At 38.3% G+C, this 26,386-nt stretch overlaps 1 protein-coding gene across 3 annotated transcripts in view; it reads left to right on the top strand.

Moving 5' to 3' along the window:
- SUPT3H (SPT3 homolog, SAGA and STAGA complex component) overlaps positions 1–25,438 on the top strand; it is a 548,006-nt gene extending 522,568 nt beyond the window's left edge. For 2 of the 3 annotated variants that reach the window (XM_034648176.1, XM_034648177.1), the window contains exon 12: positions 24,134–25,438. In XM_034648176.1, coding sequence (XP_034504067.1) covers positions 24,134–24,175 — 42 coding nt within the window. In that variant the 3' untranslated portion in view covers positions 24,176–25,438. The remainder of the gene's footprint in view (positions 1–24,133) is intronic. The other variant, XM_034648178.1, reaches the window with a different exon arrangement.
- Positions 25,439–26,386: the final 948 nt, after the last annotated feature.

The following is a 26,386-nucleotide window of genomic DNA, read 5'->3' as shown; positions in this document are numbered from 1 at the left end:
AGTTCTGTTAGAAACTGCCAGACTGCCTTCCAAATTGGCTGTACCATGTTGCATTCCCATCAGCAATGAGTGGGAGTTCCTGTTGCTCCACATCTTTGCTAGCATGTATTGTTTTCAGGGTCTGGAATCATAGCCATGTTAATGGGTGTGCAGTGATATCTCATGGCTGTTTTAATTTACATTTTCCTGAGGACATAAAATGTGCAGTATCTTTTCAGGTGCTTATTTGCCATCCATAGATCTTTGGTGATCTACCTCATAAGGTTGCTGTCCCCTTTTTTAGTCAGATTGTTTTCTTACTGTTGAATTTTAAGAGTCCTCTGTATATTTTGGATAATAGTCTTAATATTTTACAAGTATTTTCTCCCAGGTCTGTGGCTTGTCTTCTCATTCTCTTGACAGATCTCTTGCAGAGCAGAAATTTTTAATTTCAATGAAATCCAGCTTCCTAATTTTTTCTTTCATGGTTCATGACTTTGGTGTTGTATCTAAAGAATCATCACCAAACCCAAGGTTGTCGAGATTTTCTCCTGCTTATTGAAGTTTTAGAGTTTGGCATTTTATGTTTAGGTCTGTGATCCATTTTCAGTTAGTTTTTGTGAATGGTTAAAGATCTGTGACTAGATTCATCTTTTGCATCTGTATGTCTAGTTATTCCAGCACCAAGTGTTGAAAAGACTCTCTTTGTTCCATTTTATTGCCTTTGCTACTTTGTCTAGGATCAGTTGACTGTATTTATGTGGATCTATTTCTGGGCTCTGTATTCCATTCCATTGATCTATTTGTCTATTCTTTTGCCTATACCACACTGTCTTGATTACTGTAACTTCGTAAGTCTGGGGGTTGGCCGGTGTCAGTGATCCAACTTTGTTTTTCTCCTNTAACTTCGTAAGTCTGGGGGTTGGCCGGTGTCAGTGATCCAACTTTGTTTTTCTCCTTCTATATTATACTGGCTCTTCTGAATCTCTTGCATCTCCATATAAACTTTAGAATCAGTTTGTTGATATCCACAAAATAACTNAATTTCAATGAAATCCAGCTTCCTAATTTTTTCTTTCATGGTTCATGACTTTGGTGTTGTATCTAAAGAATCATCACCAAACCCAAGGTTGTCGAGATTTTCTCCTGCTTATTGAAGTTTTAGAGTTTGGCATTTTATGTTTAGGTCTGTGATCCATTTTCAGTTAGTTTTTGTGAATGGTTAAAGATCTGTGACTAGATTCATCTTTTGCATCTGTATGTCTAGTTATTCCAGCACCAAGTGTTGAAAAGACTCTCTTTGTTCCATTTTATTGCCTTTGCTACTTTGTCTAGGATCAGTTGACTGTATTTATGTGGATCTATTTCTGGGCTCTGTATTCCATTCCATTGATCTATTTGTCTATTCTTTTGCCTATACCACACTGTCTTGATTACTGTAACTTCGTAAGTCTGGGGGTTGGCCGGTGTCAGTGATCCAACTTTGTTTTTCTCCTTCTATATTATACTGGCTCTTCTGAATCTCTTGCATCTCCATATAAACTTTAGAATCAGTTTGTTGATATCCTGGGATTTTTATTGAAATTTCTTTGAAACTGTAGATCAGGTTAGAAAGAACTGACACCTTGACCATATTGAGTCTTCCTGTCCATGAACATGGATTATCTCTCCATTTATTTAGTTCTTGTTTGATTTGTTTCATCAGAAATTTGTAGTTTTCTTCACGTAGATCTTGTACATGTTTTGTTCGCTTTACAACTAAATGTTTCATTTTGGGGGTGCTAATGTAAATGATAGTGTGTTTTAATAGTATATTTTCAATTTCAAATTCCACTTGTTTATTGCTGGCATATAAGAAAATAGTTTATTTCTGTACATTAACCTTGCACTCTGCAACTGCAACTCTGCTGTATTCACTTATTAGTTCCAGGAATGTTTTTGTTGATTCTTTTCAGATTTTATTGATAGATGATCATGTCATCTGCAAACAATAACAGTTTGATTTCTTCCTTCACAATTTGTGTCCCTTTTATCTCCTTTTCTTGTCTTACTGAGTTAGTTAGGACTCCCAGTACAATGTTGAAAAGCAGTGGTGAGAGGGAACATTCTTGCCATGTTCCTGATCATAGTGGGAAAGCTTCTAGTTTGATACTAGCTTAGGACTTCTGTAGATATTCTTGCCCAAGTTGAGGAAACTCCCCTCTATTTCTAGTTTACTGAGAGTTTTTATCATGTATGGGTTTGAGGTTTTGTCAAATGCTTTCTCTACACCCGTTGATATGATCATGTAACTTTTCTTATTTAGTCTATTGATGTGATAGATTACATTAATTGATTTCCAAATGTTGAACCAGCCTTGCTTACCTGGTCTATATCCTACTTGATCACGGCATATAATCTTTTCTATACATTGCCAGATTCAACTTACTAATATTTCGTTGAGGATTTCTACATCTGTGTTTATGAGAGATAATTGGTCTGTAGTTTTCTTATAATGTTTTTGTCTCTTTTGGTATTAGGGTAATGCTGACCTCATAGAATAAGTTAAGACATCACTCCCTCTGTTTGTATCCTCTGAAGGAGATTGTCTCTTCTGAAAGAGAACTGGTATAATTTCTTCCATAAATGTTTGGTAAAATTCACCAGTGAACCCACCTGCACCTTGCTTTCTTTAGGTTTAGGTTTTTTGGTTAAAACTAATTTAGGTTTTAGGGGCGCCTGAGTGGCTCAGCCGTTAAGTGTCTGCCTTCGGCTCAGGGCGTGATCCTGGAGTTTGGGATCGAGCCCCACGTCGGGCTCTTCTTCTGGGAGCCTGCTTCTTCCTCTCCCACTCCCCCTGCTTGTGTTCCCTCTCTCGCTGGCTGTCTCTCTCTCTGTGTCAAATAAATAAATAAAATCTTAAAAAAAACTAGGTTTTAGGTTTTTAACTATTAATTCAACTTCTTTAATAGATATAGGTTTATTCAGATTGTCCATTTCTTCTTGTGTGAGTTTTTAGCAGATTTTGTCTTTCAAGGAGTTGGTACATTTCATCTAGGTTTTCAGATTTCTGAGCTTAAATTTTTCATAATATTCCTTTATTTTCCTTTTAATGTCCATAGGATAGTGATGTCTACTCTTTCATTTCTGATATGAGTAATTTGAGCCCTCTTTCTTTTTCTTAGCCTGGTTAGAGGCTTATCAATCATATTGATCTTTTCAAAGAACTGGTGATTTTTTTTCCTATTGATTTTGTTTTTAATTTCTTTGATTTCTGCTCTCATTTTTAGTATTTCTATTCTTTGCTTACTTTCACTTTTAATTTGCTCTTCTTTTCTAGTTTCCTCATGTGGAAGCTTAGATTAATGATTTCGCATCTGTCTTATTTTCTAATATAGGCATTCAATGCTATGTATTTCCTTCTAAACTGCTTTTGCTGCATCCCACAAATTTTAATAAGTTGTGTTTTCATTTCTATTTAATTCAAAATATTTTTTAACTTCTTTGAGATTTCTTCTTTAGCCTATGTATTATTTAGAAGTATGCTGTTTATTTTTTTTAAGATTTTATATATTCATTTGAGAGAGAGCGAGAGAGCAAGCATGAGTGGGGTGAAGGGCAGAGGGAGAAGCAGACTCCCTGCTGAGCAGGGAGCCCGATGCAGAGCTTTATCCCAGGACTTCAGGATCGTGACCTGAGCTGAAGGCAGATGCTTAACCAACTGAGCCACCCAGATGCCCCTAGAAATATGCTGTTTAATTTATGAGTATTTTAGCGTTTTCCAACTATCTTTCCGTTATCAATTTCTAGTTTAATTTCATTGTGGTCTGAGAGCAGACATTGTATAATCCTATTCTTTTAAATTTGTTAGGCTATGTTTTGTGGCCCCAAATGTGGTCTATTTTGGTGAATGTTCCATGTGAGTATAAAAAGAATTTGTAATCTGTTGTTGGATGAAGTAATCTGTAGATGCTGATAATATCCAGTTGCTTGATGGTGTTATTGAGTTCCCCCATGTGCTTACTGATCTTCTGAGGGCTGAATCTGTGCATTTCTGATGGAGGGGTGTTGAAGTCTCCAACTGTAACAGTGGATTCATCTGTTTCTCCTTGCAGTTCTGTAAGTTTCTGCCTCCTGTATTTTGGTGCTCTGTTTTTGGGTGTATTCCTGTTAAGGATTGTTATAACTTTTTTGCTCTAAAGTTTGCCATGTCTGAAACTGATATAGCTATTCCTTTTTCTTTTAATTGCTGTTAGCATGGTATATCTATCTCTATCCAGTTACTTTTAATCTATCTGTGTCTTTATATTTAAAGTGGGTTTTTTATGGACAATATATAGTTGGGTCTTATTTTTTGATCCACCCTGATAATCTCTGACTTTTGATTGTTGCATTTAGACCATTGGCATTTAAAGTGATTATTGATATAGTTGGATTAATATCCACCATATGTTACTGTTTCTATTAGTTGCCTTCGTTCTTTGTTCCCATTTTTGTCTTCCAATATTTTTCTGCCTTTTGTGGTATTAATTGAGCATTTTATATGATTCTGTCTTCTCTCCTTTCTTAGTGTATCAATTATATTCCTTTTTTTTAACTTGCTTTAGTTGTTAACCTAGAATTCACAATGTACATTTACAGCTAATCAAAATCCACTTTCCGATAACACTACCACTTGATGGATAGTGTGAGTACCTTATAAGAACAAAATAATCTAAATTCCTCCCTCCTTTTATCATTGCTGTCCTTCATTTCATTTATATGTAAGTATACATAAGCATATGTGTATATACAACATAATCGATTATACTGTTGGTTTAATTTTGAACAAACTGTTAGCTATTAGATCAATTAAGCATAAAAGTAAAAGTTTTTGTTTTACCTTCAGTTATTCCTTCTCCATTGTTCTTCCTTTCTTTATGTAGATCCAGGCCTCTGACCTGTATAATTTTCTTCTCTCTAAATAATTTTTTTTTTGTTTCCTGCAAGGCAGAACTACTGGCCAAAAAACAAAACAAAACAAAACAAAAACCCTCAGTTTTTGCCATCTAAGGAACATCTATTTCTCCTGTACTTATAAGGGATTATATCACAGGGTATAGAATTCTAGGTTGATGGTTTTAGTCTCTCAACATTTTAAATATTTCTCTCCACTCTTTTCTTATGTACATGGCTTTTGAAGAAAAGTCCAGTGTAGTTTTTATCTCTGCCCCTCTATAGGTGAGGTGTTTTTCTCCCCTGCCATCTTTAAATATTTTTTGTTTTCTGTAGTTTGTATATGATATGCCTAGGTTTAGGTTTGGTTTGGTTTGGTTTTTAGAGGCATGGGTGTTATTCTGCTGGTGTTCTCTGAGCTCCCTGGATCTGTGGTTTTGTGCCTGTCATTAATTTGGGGCAATACTTAGTCGTTATTTTTTTCAGATATTTCTTTTATTCCTTTTCTTCTCCTTCTGGTATTCCCATTATGCATATGTTACACTATTTTTAGCTGTCCCACAGTTCTTGGATATTATTCTCTGTTTTTTATAGTTTTTTTAGTCTTTGCTATTCAGTTTTGGAGGTTTCTTGCAAGATATCCTCAAGCTCAGAGTTTCTTTCTTTAGCTGAATCCTGTCTACTAATAAGCCCATTAAAGGCATTCTTCATTTCTTTTATAGTGTTTTTTTATCTCTAGCATTTCTTTTTGATTCTTTCTAGAATTTCCATCTCTTTGCTTACATTGCCAATCTGTTCTTGCATGCTATCTACTTTATCCATTAAAGCCCTTAGCATATTAATCATAGTTGCTTTAACCCTGGTCTCTTCATTCCAACCTGTCTGTTATAGATGGATCTGGTTCTGATGCGTGTTCTGTCCCTTCAGACTGTTTTTTGCCTTTCAGTATGCCTTGCCATTTTGTCTTAATAGCCAGGCATGATGTACTGGGTCAAAGGAACTATTACCGAAAGGCATTTATTAATGTGCTGGTAAGATGGGGGGGCAGGGAAGCATTCTGCACTAGGATGTTTAGGTCTCGGTCTTTTAGTAAGTGTGTGCCTCTGGACTGTGAACTTCACGAGTACTCCTTCATCTTCCCCTTTCCAGCCACTCCCCTGTTAGGTGAACAGGTTGGCCACAGCGGGCACAAGTTTGGTATTTCCCTTTTCCCAGATCAGTTGGACTCTGATAAAATCCCAGCAGTTAGGCTGGTTAAATAGTTTCCCTCAGGGTAGATCTTGTTGAGAAGAACAGAATGCTCTAGCAGATTTCAAAATGTTTTTCCCCTCTCCCTGCCCAAAACACAGTGACATTCACTGTGAGAACCTGGTAGAGCTCCAGGAGCTAAAACTCACAAGAGTATGGGCCCTCTTCCCTGCCCACCCCCGCAGAGTGTTATCTCCTGGGTTTGTCTACACCAGCTTCTAGCAATTTGTCCATAACGGTTCAGGTTTCTCTACTTTGGAACTGGTTCCCGTGGAGGTTTGTGATTCGATCTGTATTCTCTGGAAGCTGTGATTCTCTGTATTCTCCTGTCTGTCTTTCTGATTTTAGGAGAAGTAGTTTGCCCTGTGACCACAATTCTCCTTTGGATCTAAGAAGAGTTGTTGCTTTTCCAGTTTGCTCAGCTTTTAGTTATTGTTAGGACAGAGTGGCAACTTCCGGGCTTCTTCTTATGTGCTAGCCCAGAACTGGAAGTCCTCAGATTATTCCAATTTAATATGAAGAGTTTATATGGGGCTCTAAAGCAGAGATTCAAAAGAATTGGTTGAATGCTTATATAAGCATTGAGCCTTTCTTACCAGAATTTTGAGAAACCCTTCAGTGGTAGGTATTGTGGGCTGGATTTAATATTTATTGCGACAAGCCTAGCTTATAGACTGGCATTTGGGAATAAAGGAAGTCAAGCTCTCTCTCCTCTGGGTCTTACCCACCTTCTACCTATTGCCCTCCCATCTCTGACTCAGATCTCAGTTGAATATCTTTTCCTTCAAGAAGTCCCCTTGATCAGCACCACCCACCCCTAACACCTTCTCATATGGTCCCATTACACCCTCTTCTAATTCTGTAGCTTCCATCACTTCTTTCATTTCTCATTCACTATGCCTCCCCCATTAAACTGTTCAACATGAAGAGAAGGAACCACCTCTGTGATCACTGTTGTATCCACTGCACTTTGCACTGTGTATTGTTGAATAAATAAATAAATGATAGTAGGTTCCTACAGAAATATGCCTTCTCAGGTGGCTACCATATGTGGTTGATATTATTAACTACTATGTCCCGATTATTCTGTCATAATTTTATTTCTCAGTGTTTTCAAAAAATTCTTAAGAACCTCAATTATGATGTACTTACTATTCTAAATTGGTATCTTGATTATTGGTAAACAGCTATTGCCATCCTTACTCTTACTCCTTGTGTTATGTTTTTTGATTTGGCAAAGGCCGTTCAGGCAGTGTTTTCTTTTTATTTTTAGCTTGTATCATTGTGGAAGACTTGGAAAACACAAATTAAGTAACATTACCATACAACCAAGATTGTAAAAAAGAAATTATTTTAGACAATCTACTATAAACTTGCTATTAATTGTAATTTTCAGTAACAGAATATTTAGACTTCAAATATTTAGACACAACAAAACAATTTAGGAGTATTGTTTTAGATGACTTGGATTCTCTTTTTCTGGCAAACAAGGCGGTTGGCTTCATCAGTGCAAAAGGTTTTACTCCTGGCGAATAACAATAATGAGAAGCCCAGAAATGCTCCCATGGGGACTAAGAACTAAGATCAGAATAACCATTTGCTTTGCAGTATGGCTTATGGTTGAATTATTAAGGTCACTAATTTCTTTTTTCTTAACAACTGCTGCTGATGGTTGTCTTGCGAAATGATAAGTGTGTGGTTTAAGCCTAATTTTTAGGAGCTGAGCATAGCCCAGCCACTGCTCTGATGGTGAACACATGTTAACATTTCTCATTGTTGTCCAGAGGAAACTAAGCTATTTGCTAGTCGAATGCATTCATTCAATAGATGATTATTTATTGAGCACCTACTTATTGGCCGTTGTTAGGGTTATACCCTAGGCATATAGAGATAAATAAAATAGCAAGTTCCCTGCCTTCCAGAGGCTATGAGTCAATCAAGAGAAATGAGAATTAAATGTTCGATCTGAACCCCCCCCATAATGGAGATTTTGGTTACAACTCCTGCCAATGGGACACTGTTTACACATAGTCTTATGAGTATTTGGAAGTTGGAATAAGTTCAGACATCTGTGTTTTGATTGTTTGCAATATAAAGTAGCTGAAGAAGAACTTATTATTGGCATTAAATTATTATTAACCATAGATGTATTTGAGTGCACACAGTATCATAGAAAGAACAATTTATATGTGGAAATGGTATACTTTTGGTCTCATATAAAATTGCCAAAAATAACACTCACAAAAAACCTTTTCTCTGAAATACAACGTATATATCAGCCACTTAATTATTTTGCTCGACAACAACAAAAATTAACACATTGCTCATGTGATTTGATTGGGATGACTTAAACACCTAGAAATTATAATTTTTAATAACCAAATTTTAATTTAGAGATGTTTGTGTTCAGAACACTGAAATAACTTGGTAATAAGAAGAATATGACACACGCTTAGAGAAAACCATGCATAAAATGACAAGTTCCTCAAGATTTATAGGCTCCCAGTGACTTGGAATAGAATGAGAGTTAATGCTATGTCTTTTTTCCCATTCTGCCAGCCAGACAAGACCTCTTATTTAAAGGGCAGGGCTCCCTCCACTGTTCTTAAATCAGGGCTCTGCTGTCTGACGAACTGCCCTCCATGATTTTCACAGGATATTTATAACACTGGAAAGTATACAGAAAAGGAAAATGTTTAATGAAGAGCTTTGCATGTTACAGTGCTATACATCATATGGTTCAATTTAGATTCTCTGAACTATCAGAGTTAGAATGAAATTATCAGAAGGGGAAAAGTCACATGGCATTGGTACAAACGAGATGTGCCTATTCCTATTTATGTTTGCTAATGAAAATCAGCCATGGTTACCACTTTGATTTTAAGAGTCTTAGACCACCATTCAGTTTTATTCATTGTAATTAAATCTCTTGCCCACACGCAGACACAAGGGCAGCAAGAAAAGGGGGCATATTTTATCTTTTAAAAAACTATTACATAGCTTTGATATGAAGTTCCAGAGCTTCAAAGATTTGTAGCATTAAAACAAAACAACATGTCTCTTAGGACACAGTCACTTCCTAAGGCAAATGGAGGGGTTGGGAGAGGGCTTGGACTCTGAATCCAGAGACCCCACAGAGGGCAGGGCTGAATTGGGGCATCTGCGGGCAGTAGAATTTGAGACAACTTGTATAGTCTCCAGTGTTGCTGCCAGAAGAGAGGTAGAAAAAGGCCAGATAGAAAGAAGCACAACTGGTTTTTACTGGTAAAAGTTGGGAGTGGGATGGGGCAGAAAGGAGGGCTAACTTAGCAGTCTTGTGAAACAGCATTTATACAAGAAATTCAGAGAAGTACCTACCTTCCCACCCCAACTCAACTGGCTATTGTAATAAATCAAGCACTTGGGTTAACTTGGTAAGTAAGGACTAAGGAAAGCTTGTTGCTTCTCATTTGCTCCACTCCCTTCCCGCGTTTTCCGTCCAGCAAAGCCAAGCTAGTGGCTGTAGGACCCCTATCCCTCTGTGGCTCTTCATTCCTGTAGTGTGGAGGAGAACACTTGGGAAATCACTGATATCCAGGGCAGCTCCTGGGGCCCGCAGATCACCTAAAATGCAAAGACTCTCCCCTACCCTTAGTTAATTGGGAGTTAGGGGGAGCTTGGGAAAGGGAGAATATATGCTCCAAATCTTTTTATTGTCTTTTTTACTACTGGATGTAACTCAAATTGGCCAACTCCAAACAGATCCAGGCAGGCCACATTATTTGTTCAGCCTTAAATCAGACACTGAGCACTCAGGAAAACTTCTATGGGAACACTCAAGACAACTTCTATGGTATGTCACCCCCTGAAGGTCCCAAAGATGCATACTTTTGCATTAGAAGCTTTCAGCCACGTTTATCTTACTGATTTTGATATTTCATCCATTTATCAAAATTACTCTTTGGGGCACTTAGGGAAATTAAGTGATTCTCCAAGGAAGAGCTAATCATATAGCAGAAGAGCCAGAGTAAAACAAAAAGCTCATAATGGCCTGCCTCGCTCTAACTCCTCGGCTGTCCTGTTTTAGACATCATTAAGCCCCACCCCCACACACACTTCGGTCCCTTCACTTTTGTTCTGCTCCCAAGGGCTCTTAATCCTGAAAAACAATTTCTTTCCCTACATCTGTTTTCCCCATCAGGGTCAGAGAAGCTAAACACATAGCTCTGGGCAGAATGAGAACCATCCATAAAGAGCCCTAGACTGAGTCAGGAATCCTGGGCTGACCAGTGATGGGGGTCTCTCTCTATCTATCTCTCTCTCTCTCTCTCTCTCTCTCTGTCTCTCCCTCTGTCTCTCCTTCTCTCTCTCTCTGGGCATTGGTTTTTTTCATCTGTTAAATTAGGAATTGGAAGAGAGGGGTTCACAAGATACTTACCCATCCCAAAATTCTATTGTTCTTTGATTCCAGATATAAGCAAAGGGTCTTGTTCTGCTTGGTTTAGTCGGTTTTCCAAACTGCATTTTCTTTATGAAATTCAGCATGGCGTGGCAGTCTGAGGGACTGCGCCCCTTTACAGCAGCATCCCAGCGTCTGGGAGGATAAGACAATAGTGTCCCTCCAGTGAGAAATGTGAGAGATACAGGTATTCCGTCTGCTGTCTAGGTAAAAGGCGTGGTCCGGGACCTTAAAATCTATTTTTCCTATATTAAATTAAATGCCAATATTAGGATTTCCACTAAGAAATATGATTTACTGTATAATCATGACAGATTCTGAAAGGGAACCATTTACTGATGAAACCATTTGGGAGTCTATTAAGGGTGTGTCCATCCACTCTCCCTCCATTTTCAGCCCTCACTATGCATCCAAACCACCTGGACTGCTTTTCAAGCATTCGAAAGCCCGGACTCCACTCAGACCAGTTGTCTTGAAGGAGAGCTGGAGTATCTGTTATTTTTTTAAGTTTCTCAAGTGATTTGGGCGTATAATGGTTTTGTTTGTTTTTTGTTTCTATTTTTGTTTTTTGCTATGTACTATTCTCAAAATCGGTTTGGAAAATAAGGACCAGTTGTGAATGCCTCCAGACTGAAGATGATTTAGATTCAAATCCCATCTCTGCCCTCTGAAGTATTATACCAGTCTGCTGTAGTTTAAATTAGAATTAAAATTTTAATTTACCCTTCAAGTGATTTGAGCAAGAATTGAGTTTGTTAGGACTAGGAGAATGTGTATGTCGATGGTAATCTGGGTAGAATAAATTATGCGAGATTTCAGGGATTTTGTTTTCTTTTGCTTAGTGTAAGACAATGTGATATAATGAAAAGCGTACAGACCCTGGGTTTGAAATCCTAAATCTACCACTCACTAGTCATGTCACTTTAAAAAAAGGGTAATAATAATACTTTCTTTTTACTAGTTGTGGTAAGGCTAAATTAGATATGGGCATGAAAGTGCTTCATAAACTATAAACCATGTATCTCAATATTTTCACATTTTTGCCCCTCCCTGCTTTAAGAAATCTACAAAGTCATGTCCTTTTAAATGTCATTTGAAATAAAATTGTGATAAAAAGCAAAAACATAAACAAAAGGGCTGCCTTGTTTTGTTCCTCCTTCCCGCTCTTGAGAATGACGTCTTAATGCATTTTACTTGATAGTTAAACCTTCAACATTAAGTTAGAAGCTTAGTGAGAGCCAGGACTGTGTAACTTCTCTATGTGTCCTTTGTACCACCAAGCACAGAGTGGCTTACATAAAGTAAGAACTCAGTAAAGATTTGCTAAAAATCAAATTGTGCAGGTTTATAGGAATTCAAGCAATAGAACCAAAATCTGTTGTCTTAGGCCTTTGAGAAATGAAGTATATGTGAGTGAATTTGGGGCCCACTACAATTCCTTTTTTTCTTTTCTTCCTTGAGGAATAATTGACAAACATAATCATCTATATTTAAAATGTACAACATGATAATTTGATATACACTGTGGAGTGATTACCAAGGTCAAGATACAGTAATTAGCACACCGATCACCTCATGTAGTTAACTCCTGCTCGTGTGTGTGTGTGTGTGTGTGTGTGTGTGTGTGTGTGTAGTGACAATGCTTCAGATCTACTCTCAGCGAGTATATGATACCATCTTACAGCTGTAGCCAGCATGCTGCACATTAGATCCTCAGAACTCATTCCTCTGTAACTGAAAGTTTGGATCCTTTGACCTACATCTCCCTATTTCCCTCTCCTGGCAGCCCCTAGCAGCTTCCTTTCATTCCTTCTATTCTGTTTCTGTGAAATCAGCTTCTACTGATACCATACAGGATTTGTCTTTTTCTGTCTGGCTTATTTCACTTAGCATAATGCCCTTCAGGTTCATCTATGTTGTCAGACATGGTAGGATTTCCTTCCATATTATGACGGAATAATACTCTGTTTTATATATGTGTGCACGTGTGTGTGTGTGTATGTATACATATATATACGTATGTGATGTATATATGTGTATATATATTCTTTAGGCGTTCATCCATCAGCGAACATTTAGGTTGTTTCCATAGCTTAGCTATTGTGAAGAATGCTGCAGTGAACAAAGAGGTGCAGATATCTCTTTAAGATACTGATTTCATTTCCCTTAGGATATATACCCAGAAGTGGGATGACTGACTGAGTCATATGGTAATTTTAATTTTGACATTTTGAACAACCGCCATACTGATTTCTATGACTGTAGCAAATTACATGCCCACCGACAGTGTATAAGGGTTCCCTCTCTCCACATCCTCACCAATGTTTGTTATCTTTTTGTTTGTTAATAGCCCTAACTGGTAAGAGGGGATATCTCATTGTGGCTTTATTTGCATTTTTCTGATGATTAGTGATGTTGGGCACCTTTTCATGTACCCCTTGGCCATTTGTATATTTTCCTTGAACAAATGTCTATTCAGGTCCTTTGCCCATTTTAATTGGATTATTTGCTTTTTTGCTATTAAATTATATGAGTTCTTTTTATATTTTGGGTATTAACTCCTAATCAGATATATGATTTGCAAATATTTTCTCCCATTCTGTAGATTGCCTTTACAGTTTCTTGTTTCCTTTGCTATGCAGAAGCTCTTTCTTTTGATGTAGTCCACTTGTTTATTTTAGTTTTGTTGCCTTTGCTTTTGGTGTGATTCAGATCATTTCCAACACCTGTGTCAAGGAGCTTACTCCCTGTGTTTACTTCTAGGAGCTTTACAGTTTCAGGTCTTACATTCAAGTTTTTAATCCATGTTGAATTGATTTTTATGTCTGATTTTGTATATGGTGTAAAATACGGGTCTAGTTTTGTTCTTTTACATGTGACTGACCATTTATTTGAAAGACTGTCCTTTCTCCTAGTATATTCCTGGCTCCTTTGTTTAAAAAAAAAAAAATGAATTGACCATATACATGTTGTTTATATCTGGGCTCTCTATTCTGTTCCATTTATCTGTGTCTGATTTTATGCCAGTACCATACTGTTCTGATTCCTATAGCTTTGTAACATCGTTTGAAATCAGATAATGTAATAAATACAGTTTTGTTCTTCTGTCTCAAGATTGCTTTGGCTTCAGGGTTCTTTTGTGGTTCCATACAAACCTTGGGTTTATATTTTCTATTTCTGTAAATATATATATATATATATACCATTGGAATTTTGATGGGATTGAATTGAATCTGTAGATTGCTTGGGGTAGTACAGACATTTTAACAGTATTAATTCTCCCAGCCCATAAATGCAGGATATCTTTCCATTTATTTGTGTCTTCTTCAATTTCTTTACCAGTGTTTTATAGTTTTGAGGGTACAGATCTTTCATCTCCTTGGCTAAGTTTTTCCCAATGACTATTGTGTTTGACCCTATTGTAAATGGGATGGCTTTCTTAATTTCTCTTTGAAATAGTTCATAGTTTGTTTACAGAAACAACTGATTTTTGTATGTTGATTTTGTATCCTGCATTAACGAATTAATTTATAGTTCTAAAAGTTTTTTGCTGGCATCTTTAGGGCTTTCTATGTATAAGATTATGTCATCTGCAAATAGAGAAAAATTGACTTTTCCTCTCTGAATTGGGTGCCTTTTACTTTTTTCTTGCCTAATTGCTATGGCTAGAACTTCCACTACTGTCTTGTTCCTGATCTTAGAGGAAAGGCTTTTAACTTTTCACCATTAAGCATGATGTTAGCTTTGGGTTTGTCATATGTGGCCTTTATTATGTTGAGGTACATTCTTAGTATACCTAATTTGTTGAGAGTTTTTATTAGGAAAGGATATTGACTTTGGTCAAATCCTTTTTTCTGCATCTGTTGAAATGATCATATGGTTTTTACTGTTTATTCTATTAATGTGGTATATCATGTTTATTGATTTGTGTATGTTTAATCACTCTTGCATCCAGAGATAAACTTCACTTGATCATGGTATATAATCCTTCTAGTGTGCTACTGAATTTGGTTTGCTAGTAGTTTGTTGAGGATTTTTGCATTTATGTTCATCAGGGACATGGCCTATGTAAGACTGTGATTTATAGTAAGAAATATATATTTGATCTTCATCCCTATTTCTGGGCTCCTAAAGCCTTTGGAATTTCTCAGGGGCTGTAAAGGTGTCTCTCGTTATGTCAGTGAGGTGACTTCTAGGGTGCACCCAGGGATGGAGGCTGGTTGCCATTGGAGCCAGTCATGTGATTAGAGGGTTGGAACTTTCCATCCTGCCCCCCAAACTCCAGGGAGGGAAGAGGGGCTGGAGATTGAGTTCAGTTACCAGTGGCTATAAATTTAATCAATCTTGTTTATGTAATAAAGTCTATTAAAAAAAAAAAAGATGGGGTTCAGAGAGCTTCCATGTTGGTGAACACATGGAGATTCAGGGTGAATGGCACACTCAGGGCATGGAAGCTCCCACCCTAACCTCATACCTTGCCCAATGCATTTCTTTCATCTGACTGTTCCTGAATTATATACTTTTGTAATAATCCAGTAATCTTATAAGTAAAATGTTCCTCTGAGTTCTGTGAGCCACTCTAGCAAATTAATCAAATCCAAGGAGGGAGTCATTGAAACCTCCAATCTTACAGCTGGTCATTCAGAAGCACAGGTGGTAACCTGGATCTACAGTACAGGGGGTGGGGAGGCAGCAGTTTTGTAGGACTGAGTCCTTAACCTGTGGGATCTGATGCTGTCTCCAGGTAGATGTGTCAGAATGAAGTTGAATTGTAGGACACTGAACTGGTGTCCAAGAATTGCTTGTTGGTGTGGAAAAAAACCCACATCAGAATCGGTGACCAAAGTCTTAACACTGTAATTTTCTTTTCTTGTAATGCCCTTGTTTGGCTTTGGTATCAAGATAATGCTTGCCTTGTAAAGTGAGTTTTAAAGTGTTTCCTCCTCTTCAATTTTTGGGACTTTGAGAAGAATTGGTATTAATTCTTCTTTAAATGTTTGGTAGAATTCATCAGTGAAGCCTTCCGGTCCTTGGATTTTATTTGTTGGAAGATTTTATTTTACTGGTTCAATCTCTTTGCTCATTATTGGTCTGTTCAGATTTTCTATGCATCTTTTTTTTTGCATTTTTAATTTTTATTTAAATTCAATTAATTAACATATAATGTGTTATTAGTTTCAGTCTTATTTAACATCCAGTGCTCATTGCATCATGTCCCCTCCTTAATGCCCATCACACAGTTACCCCATCCCACCACCCCTCTCACCTCCAGCAGCCCTCAGTTTGTTTTCTATGCTTAAAGAGTCTCTTATGGTTTGTCTCCCTGACTGATTTCATCTTGTTTTATTTTTTCCTCTCTTCCCCTATGATCCTCTGTTTTGCTTCTTAAATTCCACATATGAGTGAAGATTATATGATAATTGTCTTTCTCTGATTGACTTATCTTGTGTAGCATAATAACCTCTAGTTCTGTCTACATTGTTGCAAATGTCAAGATTTCATTTTTTTGATGGCCGAGTAGTATTCCATTGTGTGTGTGTGTGTGTGTGTGTGTGTGTGTGTGTCTGTACCACATCTTTGTTATCCATTCATCTGTTGTTGCATATCTAGGCTCTTTCCATAGTTTGGCTATTGTGGACATTTCTACTATTCAATCTTGGTAAGTAGCCGGTTTCTAGGAATTTACTCATGTCTTCTAAGTTATCTGATTTGTTTGCATATTCTCATTCATAGTGATCTCTGATGATCCTTCGAATTTTTTGGTATCTGTTGTAATGTCTCTCTTTTATCTATAAATAGATAGTCTCTTATGGTTTATTTATTTCAGTCATCTCCTTTTTTAGTTTAGCTAGAGGTTTGTCAATTTTCTTTAACTTTTCAGAAAACCATCTCTTAGTTTTGATTCTATCTACTGTCTTCCTATTCATTTATTTCTGCTGTCATTTTTATTATTTCCTTCCTTCTGCTGACTTTGGGGTTAGTTCGTTCTCTTTCCAGTTCCCAGAGGTAAAAGGTTAGATTGTTTATTTTAAATCTTTCTTTTTTTCTTAATGCAGACATTTATTGCTATGAACTTTTCTATCAGAACTGTATTTGCTGGGGCGCCTGGGTGGCACAGCAGTTAAGCGTCTGCCTTCGGCTCAGGGCGTGATCCCGGCATTGTGGGATCGAGCCCCACATCAGGCTCCTCTGCTGTGAGCCTGCTTCTTCCTCTCCCACTCCTCCTGCTTGTGTTCCCTCTCTCGCCGGCTGTCTCTATCTCTGTCAAATAAATAAATAATTAAAATCTTTAAAAAAAAAGAAAAAAGAACTGTATTTGCTACATCCCATAAGTTTTGGTATGTTATGTTTCCTTTTTGGTTTGTCTCAGGATATTTTTTTATTTCCCTTTTGATTTCTTCTTTGACCCATTGACTGTTCAGAAATGCATTGTTTAATTTCCACATGTTTGTGATTTTTCCATATTTCCATTTGTTACTGTTTTCTGGTTTCATACCATTGTGCCCAGAAAAGATACTTGATAAGATTTCAATATTCTTAAGTTTTTTGAGCGTGGTTTTATAACATAATATATGATATACCCTGGAGAATGTTCTCTGTGCACTTGAGAATACTTTGTATTCTTCTGCTATTGGATGGACTGTTCTATATATGTCTGTTAGGTCCATTTGGTCTAAAGTGTAGGTCAAGTCTACTATTTCCTTACTGATATTAAGTCTGAATATTAAGTCCATTGTTGAAAGTGGGGTATTGAAGCCCATCCCTTACTATTTTTGCATCGTTGAGTTTTTGCCTACAGATCTATTAATAATCATTTAATATATTTAGGTGCTCTGATATTGGGTGACTATATATTTATGATTACTACAGCCTCTTGATGAATTGACCCCTTTTCATTATATTATAATAACCTTTTTTAATCTCGTTACTGCTTTTGACCTGAAGTTCATTTTTTTCTGGGGTGCCTGGGTGGCTCAGCCATTAAGCGTCTGCCTTTGGCTCAGGGTGTGATCCCAGAGTCCTGGGATCGACCCCCGCGTTGGGCTCCCTGCTCCACTGGGAAGCCTGCTTCTTCCTCTCCCACTCCCCCTGCTTGTGTTCCCTCTCTCGCTGGCTGTCTCTCTCTCTGTCAAATAAATAAATAAAATCTTAAAAAATAAATAAATAATAAAGTTCATTTTTTTCTGATATAAGAGTAGCTACCCCTGTTCTCTTGTGCTTTCCATTTGCATTTCTTTCACTTTCAGCCCATGAGTGTCTTTAAAGCTTAAGTGAGTCTCTTGTGAGGCTCCATATAGTTGGGTCTTTTCTTTTTTAATCTATTCAAGCACTCTGTGTTTTTTGATTGGAAAATTTAAACCATTTACATTTAAGGTAATTATTGATAGGTAAGAACTTACTATTGCCATTTTGTTAAATGTTTCCTAATTGTAGTTCTTTTCCTTCCTTCCTCCCTCTCTTGCTGTCTTTCTTTGAAAATTGATTTTTTTAAGGTCGTATCCTTTGATTCTTTTCTCTTCATTTGTTTGTTTTTTATAGGTTTTTCTTTGTGATTACCATGAGGCTTTCATAATAAATCTTGTAATAGTTTGTTTTAAGTTGAAAACAGCTTAACTTCCACTGCAGGAAAAAATTCTACACATTTACTTGCCCCCCAACTGTATGTTGATGTCACAGTTTACATTTCTTCATATTGTATACCCATTAACAAAATATTGTAGCTATACTTATTTTTAACACTTTTCTCTTTTAACTTACATACTAGAGTCTAGTGATTTGCGTTGCAATATTAGAGTTTTTGAATTTGTCTATTTACCTATATCAGTGAATTTAATACTTTCATGCTTTCATATTACTAGTTAGCATCCTTTTGTTTCATCTTGAAGAACTTGCTTTAACATTTCTTGTAAAGCAGGTCTAGTGGTGATATATTCCCTTAGCTTTTATTTGTCTGGAAAAGTCTATCTCTACCCAGGAGCTACTTTCCTGGGTTTATTTTCTTTGACCGCTTTGAGGATATTATCCCACTGTTTCCTGTTCTGAAGGATTTCTTCTGAGAAATCTGCTGATAGCCTTATCAGGGTTCCCTCCTATGTGATGACTCTTGCTGCTTTCAAAATTTTCTCTTTATCTTTGATATTCCAGAGTTTTTTTATACTGTCTCAGTGAAGATCTCTTTGGGTTGAGTCTGTTTGGGGATCTTTGAATTTCATGTATCTGGATGGCCATCTCCCCAGATTTTGGAAGTTATCAGCCATTATTTCTTTACATGTTCTGACCCTTTCTCTCTCTTTTCTTTCTAGGACTCCCATAGCATGAATATTATTTTATTTAATGTTGTCCCACAATTCAGACAGGCTTTCTTTACTTCTTTTTATTTTTATTTCTTTTTTCTTCTCCGAATGGATAATATCAAGAGATTTCTCTTCAAGTTCACAGATTCTTTCTTCTGCTTGGTTGAACCTATTAATGAAGCTCTCTGTTGCATTTTTCATTTCATTGATTGTATACTTCAGCTCCAAAATGTTTCTATGATTTCTCTTAGTTGAACTTCTCATTGTATTGTTGCATTGTTTTCCTAATAAGTTCATTGTGTTGTCTATCTGTGTTCTCTTGAATCTCACTGCCCTTCCTTAAAATAATTGTTTTGAAATCTTTTTCAGGTAACTCACAGATCTCCATTTCTTTGGGGTTAGTAACTTGAAAATCATCAAGCACCTTTGGTAGTGTCATGTTTCCTTCTTTCACGTTTCTTAGGGCTTTGCATTGATGTTTTCTCATTTGAGAGAGGAGTCACCTCTTTCAGCCTTTTAGACTGACTTTGGTGGGGAAAGACTCTCAACAGAAAGTGGCTCTGAGGGTTCTGGCTGGGTAGGGTGCTCTGTCTCTGATTCTGAAGAGGGCACAGCTGCATAATCTGTACACCTACATCAACTGAGGTCAACATTGGCAAAGACTGTGGGGTTCTTCTTTGACCGAGACTACAAAGGTCCTATAAGCAGCAGTAGTGTCTAGGGCTGTTGGGGTCCTACGTGGAAGAGACTGCAGGGGTCTTCCTTTTCTCCTTTTTTTCCTATGGCAGGGAGTTCTGTCCAAGGGGAATGCCTCTTGGTACCAGGTCTGGTGAACTGGCACACAGTGCAGCAGTGAAACCAGGTCCTGGGGCCCGGGTGCACTTGTTATGATGGCAGACCAAATGTCTGATGTGCATGCATGTGCTGATCTCCCAAGGAGCCAGGATCTGAGTCTCTGGGGATCACCACAGTAATTTGGACCCCAGGATGGGAGCACGCAGCTATGGAATGACAGGATACAGCAGTGACTTGCGCCCAGGATGAGGGGTACAGCAACAGCATGCCCTTGGGGGGGGGGGTGGACCAAAACCCTGGCAGAGCAGCAGCAGCTTGGCCTCTGTGATGTCAGGCCAAAGCTGTGACTCAAGACACAAGGGGCATGGCACAGAGCTGTAGCATTACAAGCCTCTGATGGCAAGTCAGTGCCATGGCTTAGGACCCAGAAGGTGGGACGGAGAGCAGCAACGGCAGCATCACAGCCTAGTGATGGCAGGTCAAAGCCACAACTTTTAGGGCCCCAGGGATCCGTCACAGAATAGCAGCAGCTCAGCCCCAGTGATGGCTGATCAAAGCCATGACTTAGAGCCCTGAAGGCAGGGCACAGAAAGCATCAGCACTTCCAGTTTCATAGATGGCAAGGTGCTGTGGCGTCCCAATCCCAGAGAGTGGGGCACAGCATCAGCTGAGGCCCCTGGGGGCAGGTCTACCACAGCCGTAGCTGCAGCCCTGGTGAGGAGACACAGCAGTGGGGACTCCAGGCAGCTCCTTTAGCTGGGTTCAGTGTTGGTACAGACTGTGGGAGGGTTCGGTAGCAAAGTCTACAAATGTCCACGGCAGTGATGGGGATTACTGGGGTTCTCCTGCTCTCCTTTTCCCATCAGGTATAATCCCTCCAAAGGGGTTAATCTTTGCACTGAGCTTCTCTGGACTGGGAGGTGGAGTGATGCAGGTAAAACGCTTCTTAGACTTTTCTATGCAACTGTGCTCAGTATTTGAGCCCCACAGGGTTTCTGTTGCTTCTCTGTTATAGTCTCGAGCTTTCCCAGATATGCTTGGTATGTTTATAGTTCTTTATTCATTGTTTTTGTGGGGAGACAAGCTTTGGGACCTCCTAGCCAGCCATCTTGCTAATGTCAATCCCTATAGTGAAATTTTTGTTTTATTTCATTTGAAGTTTGAAAAAGTGGAAAAGAATCGGCAAAGTTAGTAGTGGAGAATAAGTGTAAATCCAGACTGGTGGAAGGGGTAGTTTTATCTATATTTAAGCTTTACTAATTCTGTTAATGGTGCAAATAACATCCATACAGTTTGACTAGGAATTATAGGTTATGTTTTGTAGCATATTTGCCTTTTGTTTAAATATTAATCCTTTGCTTCTTAATATTAATTTATATTCCTCAAAATGTACAATTTGTTATGGCCCATAAAAAAGAAACAACAAACCAGTTTAGGATTTAAATTTTTTCTCTAGCTTGTCTATATGCACAAAAGAAAAAAATCGTGTTTCAAAAGTGAAAACTTATGAGTTAATTTCTACCCATCAATGCCGAAGGCAGTAGGCAGAGTATGTGTCAGCTTAACCAGTTAGATTGAGATTCTGGTAGTAGGCTGTAATTTGGAGCTGAATGAATATATGAATGTCAAAAATTGGGAGCAAGTCTGATCCTCAATTCAAGGAAAACAAAAAGCCTATGAAATGCAATTGGTCTTTTTTAAAAAAACGAAGTATCTTTGCTGGTAACTTTAGGGATGCTAGCAGGTCTAAGGGTTTCAACAAATTTACGTAAGAGCAACTAGTAGTTGAGAACACAGCTTTATTAAATAAGAAAGTTTAAGTGGTATGTAACATGAAGAAGCTGGGTTGGAGTTGGCTGTGTTATTAATTTATACTTTTTAATAGTGGTGGAGGTGGTCCCAGCTTTTTCTGGTCAAGGCCTGGGTTTTACTAAGTAGGAGTATCTATAAAGATATAGAAGCAGGGAGTCATTCATAGGATCTGACAGTACAAAGTAAGTAGGAAACAAAGTATTTCATGAGAATGTGGCCTCTGGAAGGCCTCACACCAAGCAGTGTTTAAATTTAGTTTCAGCATTCACAGCACAAACAGAGAGAAACTCATAGTTGACACAAAGATGAGTTGTCCTCATCCATCTTCCTTTAAAGTTGCTTACTCTGGAAAGGATGCCAAATTTGGGATGTTCCCATAATCACCCTCCACAGACAACATACATCCTTTGTACATCAAAAGGAAAAAGCTGTGACTCAGGGTGAAGGACCCTAGGGGATTGGTTTGCCGAAATTGCTCTTCACTAATCACACATGCTTGTTTGTCCCTTCTCTATTTTAGAACTGGAATAGGAAGAACTTATTCCAGAAATCTGGGGCAGCTCTAAACTCTGGCTTTCTCGTAAACTTGGCTACTCGAAGTCTCTGTTACTAAATGTGTCTAGTCTTGTAGTCATTTGCAAACAATAGTGATAAATCATCAGTGATGGCGAATTGATCTTTGAAAAGTAACCTTTTCAGTACCAGAGAGAACCATTTCCTGTGGCCCACCGGAAAGATGAAACTTGGTTATTTCTCAGGTGTGCTGAGCCAAGACTCCGTCTTCTCCTGAGCCTAAACTTCTTTTTTAGGCAAGACTCACTTCAGCCATTTACCTTTACGAGGAATCCAGCTTTGCTCCCAGGTCCATTTATCTCCATGTAAGCCATCCCTGTGCTTTAAAATATTATGTTATGTTAAAGCTTGTCACTGTGGTTGTGAAATTTCAAACATCAAGGTCAAGAACCTGAAAGTGTTACTGTGGCATAAGCCTCTCGAAGGCAGCTGTGGTGGTCGGGGCATTTTCAAGGCCTGAGGCTCCCCTGCCTGTGGTTGTGGGGAGACACTCTATCCATTCCTGCAAGTTATTTGTGGCTCTCTGAGGAACTCATTTAACACTCTTCTCCAATGCACACTCTGAGGAGGTAAAGCTGGACTGCTGTAGTCCTCGTTTAGAATGTTTGCTTCAATCCAAGCGTCCAGTGGCACAGAAAGTCTGGTAGTTAAGGGGCGAGCTGCCAGAGAGAGCCCGGAGGAGTGAAAGGTGGAACGTGCCACCGTTCTCTCATCCTTGAAATGCTGATGAACAGCGAGCTACAGAGCCACGTAACCAACCTACGAGATTTCAGCCTGAGTCCCAAAGCCTGCCAGCCCTCATAGATCCTGGATAAGCTGGGTATTTGGAGGAGAGGTTGTGAAGTTGGTTGAATTTTATGATGGACAGAAAGTTATGCAGAAAACCCTTTTTGTTTCACCTCGGAGGTCTTTCTGAACAGCTTGGTTCCACTTTTCTCTCTTTGGGTGTAATTGTAAATGTAATCTAACCATTTTTAGATGTAAACTCTTTGGTACCTTCTCAGCGTTATCTTACTCCTAAAAACTTACTCTAGGTTTCCTACAACATGGCTGTCGAAGGTAAATGTATTGGACTGGAAGTATACAAAATCTAGCATCCAAGTTATTAGCCTAAAGGAAAAAAAAATTCCTTGAGATGAGATTTTGTCATTTTTCTGTTTCTCTGAAAACAGAGTGTAGAAAAAAATCCATCTAATTGAGGGTTATGAATTCTCTGAGTACGACTAGTCCTAGTTTAAATCATGAAAAATGTGGTGAAAAGGGTAATTTTCTTCCTTAGTCCTGGATTTTAGTTCTGTTTCATTCTGGGTTTCGTGATGAGACTCCAGGCAAGTCACGAGAGGCCCTGTGTAGCCCAGCTCTTCCAGTTCTGAGCTGTAGAATGTATCTTGCAGGAAAAAAAATCCAGCAGTTTTACTTGATTTACTGGAATACATCATATTATTGCCATTAGTATCCATTTTCCCATTTTCTTTTATGGGGATATTTTATCCCTCTATGAATATTCATACGCACATCTATATGTACATGTGTGCGCATATAACATTATGTAAGATTCGAGCTTTCTATAACGTCAGTGATGTACAGAACTCCGTAGAGATCACCGTATTTTAGCGAGGAGGAAAGGCCTCCGTGAGTGTCTGTTTCCAAGCTTTCCACGGAGACTATAAATTAGGCCTGGGAAGGCTGTAAGGAGTCAGTAATTTATAGACTATTAAGATAGTTAATTAGAAGTGATTCTTGAGCATACCCAATCGAGAACACATGTTTATAAAGGACAAACAGATTCAACACAACATGTCTTTGACCTAACCAGACCCAATCAATTAACAAAATGGGAGATCTTATTTTGCATATCTCCCACTCCCCCCAAAATAGAATCACTAACCACTTGTTAACCACACTGACTTTCTAACAGACAGAGTGGTAGCCCCAGAAACGTTCAGATCGAACACCCTGTTAGAGTGTTCAAAACAGCAGAGTCCACAAAACAGGAAGAAAGCCCTGCTTGCTTTTTTTGCCTCCTTCCCTGGTTTGACTTGATGTGATAATTCATTGCAGATTTCTTTTTCTTTGACAGAGTGCCTACCGCAGGAATGGGATGGCTTTTCTGGCCTGCTGATGGGACTGTGACTGTAACAACAGGAAAGGCAAATGTTATATTAAGGTGATTTCTGTTCCCCTCTTTGGACAAAATAAAATACAAGTTTACCTCCTCGCACCCTCAGGAGTGGGCTGGTTTGTTGTGACTATCAGCTGGCTGACTCCAGCCCTTTCCCAGCCCCCTCAGTGCTTCGTCTTGTTTACTGGCCGGGCCGCTTAGCTAATCAATGTCAGGATGTTTGGGATAGTGTGTAGGTGGACAAGAATGCAGATCACACAATTTTGAAATTTTAATTTGGAATGGATTTACTGCCCTCAGTTCACATATCTTAAAAGCAGTGTCTTCCCCCGCCCCTTGCCCAAGTGTTTAGTCTATGTTTTATTTGATGCATTTTGTAATCCAGGTTTGGGACAAAGGAAACAAAATTCAAGGGACAGCCACTTCTCCCCTTGCACTGTCCCACTTCATATATCCTACATGTATTTTGGAGACAAATATTCATTTTATAAACTCACACTAATCAAAGACCTCATTGATCTGATGAACTGTTCCCATCTTCTCCTCCCTTCCCCCCCCTTAAAGTGTACGTGTTATTTTTTCATGCCTTCCCCGAGCTTCCTGCGGATCGGCCTGTCCTGTGTGTTCTCCCTCATACAGGCCCTTTTCCCCTATCTTCGTGTCCCTGTGTCCCCTCTCCCTCCAGTCCCTCACACACACACACACACACACACACACACACACACACACACAGCCATTCGAAGGGGAGTTGAGTGATTTGCTCTCTCCCTTCAAAGCACTCCCACAGCTCCACTGGAATTGTGGACTGGGTGATTTCTTGCTGGAAGCAGCTGAGCTACCCTTCTGGCATCTAGACTTTCTCCATTAAATGAGGAACTCGAACTTTTGAGAACAAATCAAAATGTAATAGATGTAATTGTACAGTTCCTGATTCAACTTGAATTACAAAAAAGGAAGTTATTTCTTTAATTCGGTAGGACTTCTGTGCACTTTTATTTTTATCATGGTTTTTGCACACACCAAAAGAGCCTTTGTAAAGCATTAATAAAAACAGAAATAACAAGCATGAAAGATTTTCCTCCTGTGACCAAATCATCGTGAGGCTCCGTTAATATGATTGTGCCATATTATTCACATTTGTTAACTATCATTTACCTGTTCTGCGTTAGTCCTTCTGGAAAAATCTTCATGTCAAGAACAAAAAAAACACAGATATATAATATCAAAAAATTGCCAAGGGGTTTTGATGTTCCATCTGTGCTTGTTGAAATGTATGATTAAACTTTTCTTTTTATCATCATTCTTATTTTTCTTGGCATCCCTAATCATGGAAAATTATAAGCTTGCAGTAAACATCCTAACTTTTAAAACGACAGCATTTATTGTATTTGGTTTCGATCTGCCAGGCTTATAGATGTATAAAATTTTCAGGGGCTAATTTTTCACATCAAAATTCCTTCTCTCCCACATTATACATTTTAAAGTATGCACAAGGCAAAAAATACAGGGTTTAGGTTTTTGCCCTTCATTTTATTCTACCTGATCTCCTTATAGTCCCAGAGAAGGAAGACTCAGCGTACATTTCTCTCAGAAATATGACAGGTCTGTGTTTTTGTTGGTCTGGCGTATGTTTGTCTATCTTGAACAGTCTGACAGGTAATTATTTATAAAATCTGGTTTTGCCCAGTAAGTCCATATAATAACCTTTCACTTTTCATCATAAGCCAGTGAGCTGAATTTAGAATAAAACAAGGTCATTTATGTCTGTCCCAAACCAGCCTAGATGTCCCCATAATTGCCTAGTATTAGTATTTTTAATTCTTTTTTTTTTCTTTTCTACACTTAGCTTCTTTCTCTGACTCTTTCAACAACACTGAATTTGAAGCGAAATAAAATTGTCTTAAGCAGCAGGTATAGAAAAAATTTATAGAAGGAAAATCTCAAAAGCTGTGACTTGAGTAAATTGCTCTCTCAAGATTAAAATGTTAGGTGTAAAGTCATAAAATGTTAGAGCAGAGATGGTCTTAGAGATCATTGTAAACAATCATTCATTTTCCCAATGAAAGTATGTAGCCTGGAGAGGGAAGTTAACTTTCCCAAGGTCACTCAGTAATGGCAGTGACAGACCAGAGACGAGATCCATGGCCCCTCATGCTCAGGCTACCGTTTCGCTCCACCATACTGGATTTGCGTAAGACACTACCAAGACAC

The sequence above is a fragment of the Ailuropoda melanoleuca genome, chromosome 19 (genome assembly GCF_002007445.2).
Source record: "Ailuropoda melanoleuca isolate Jingjing chromosome 19, ASM200744v2, whole genome shotgun sequence".
Taxonomy (NCBI): domain Eukaryota; kingdom Metazoa; phylum Chordata; class Mammalia; order Carnivora; family Ursidae; genus Ailuropoda; species Ailuropoda melanoleuca.
Note: the sequence above shows the minus strand (reverse complement) of the source record. Positions and strands in the feature narration are given on the sequence as shown.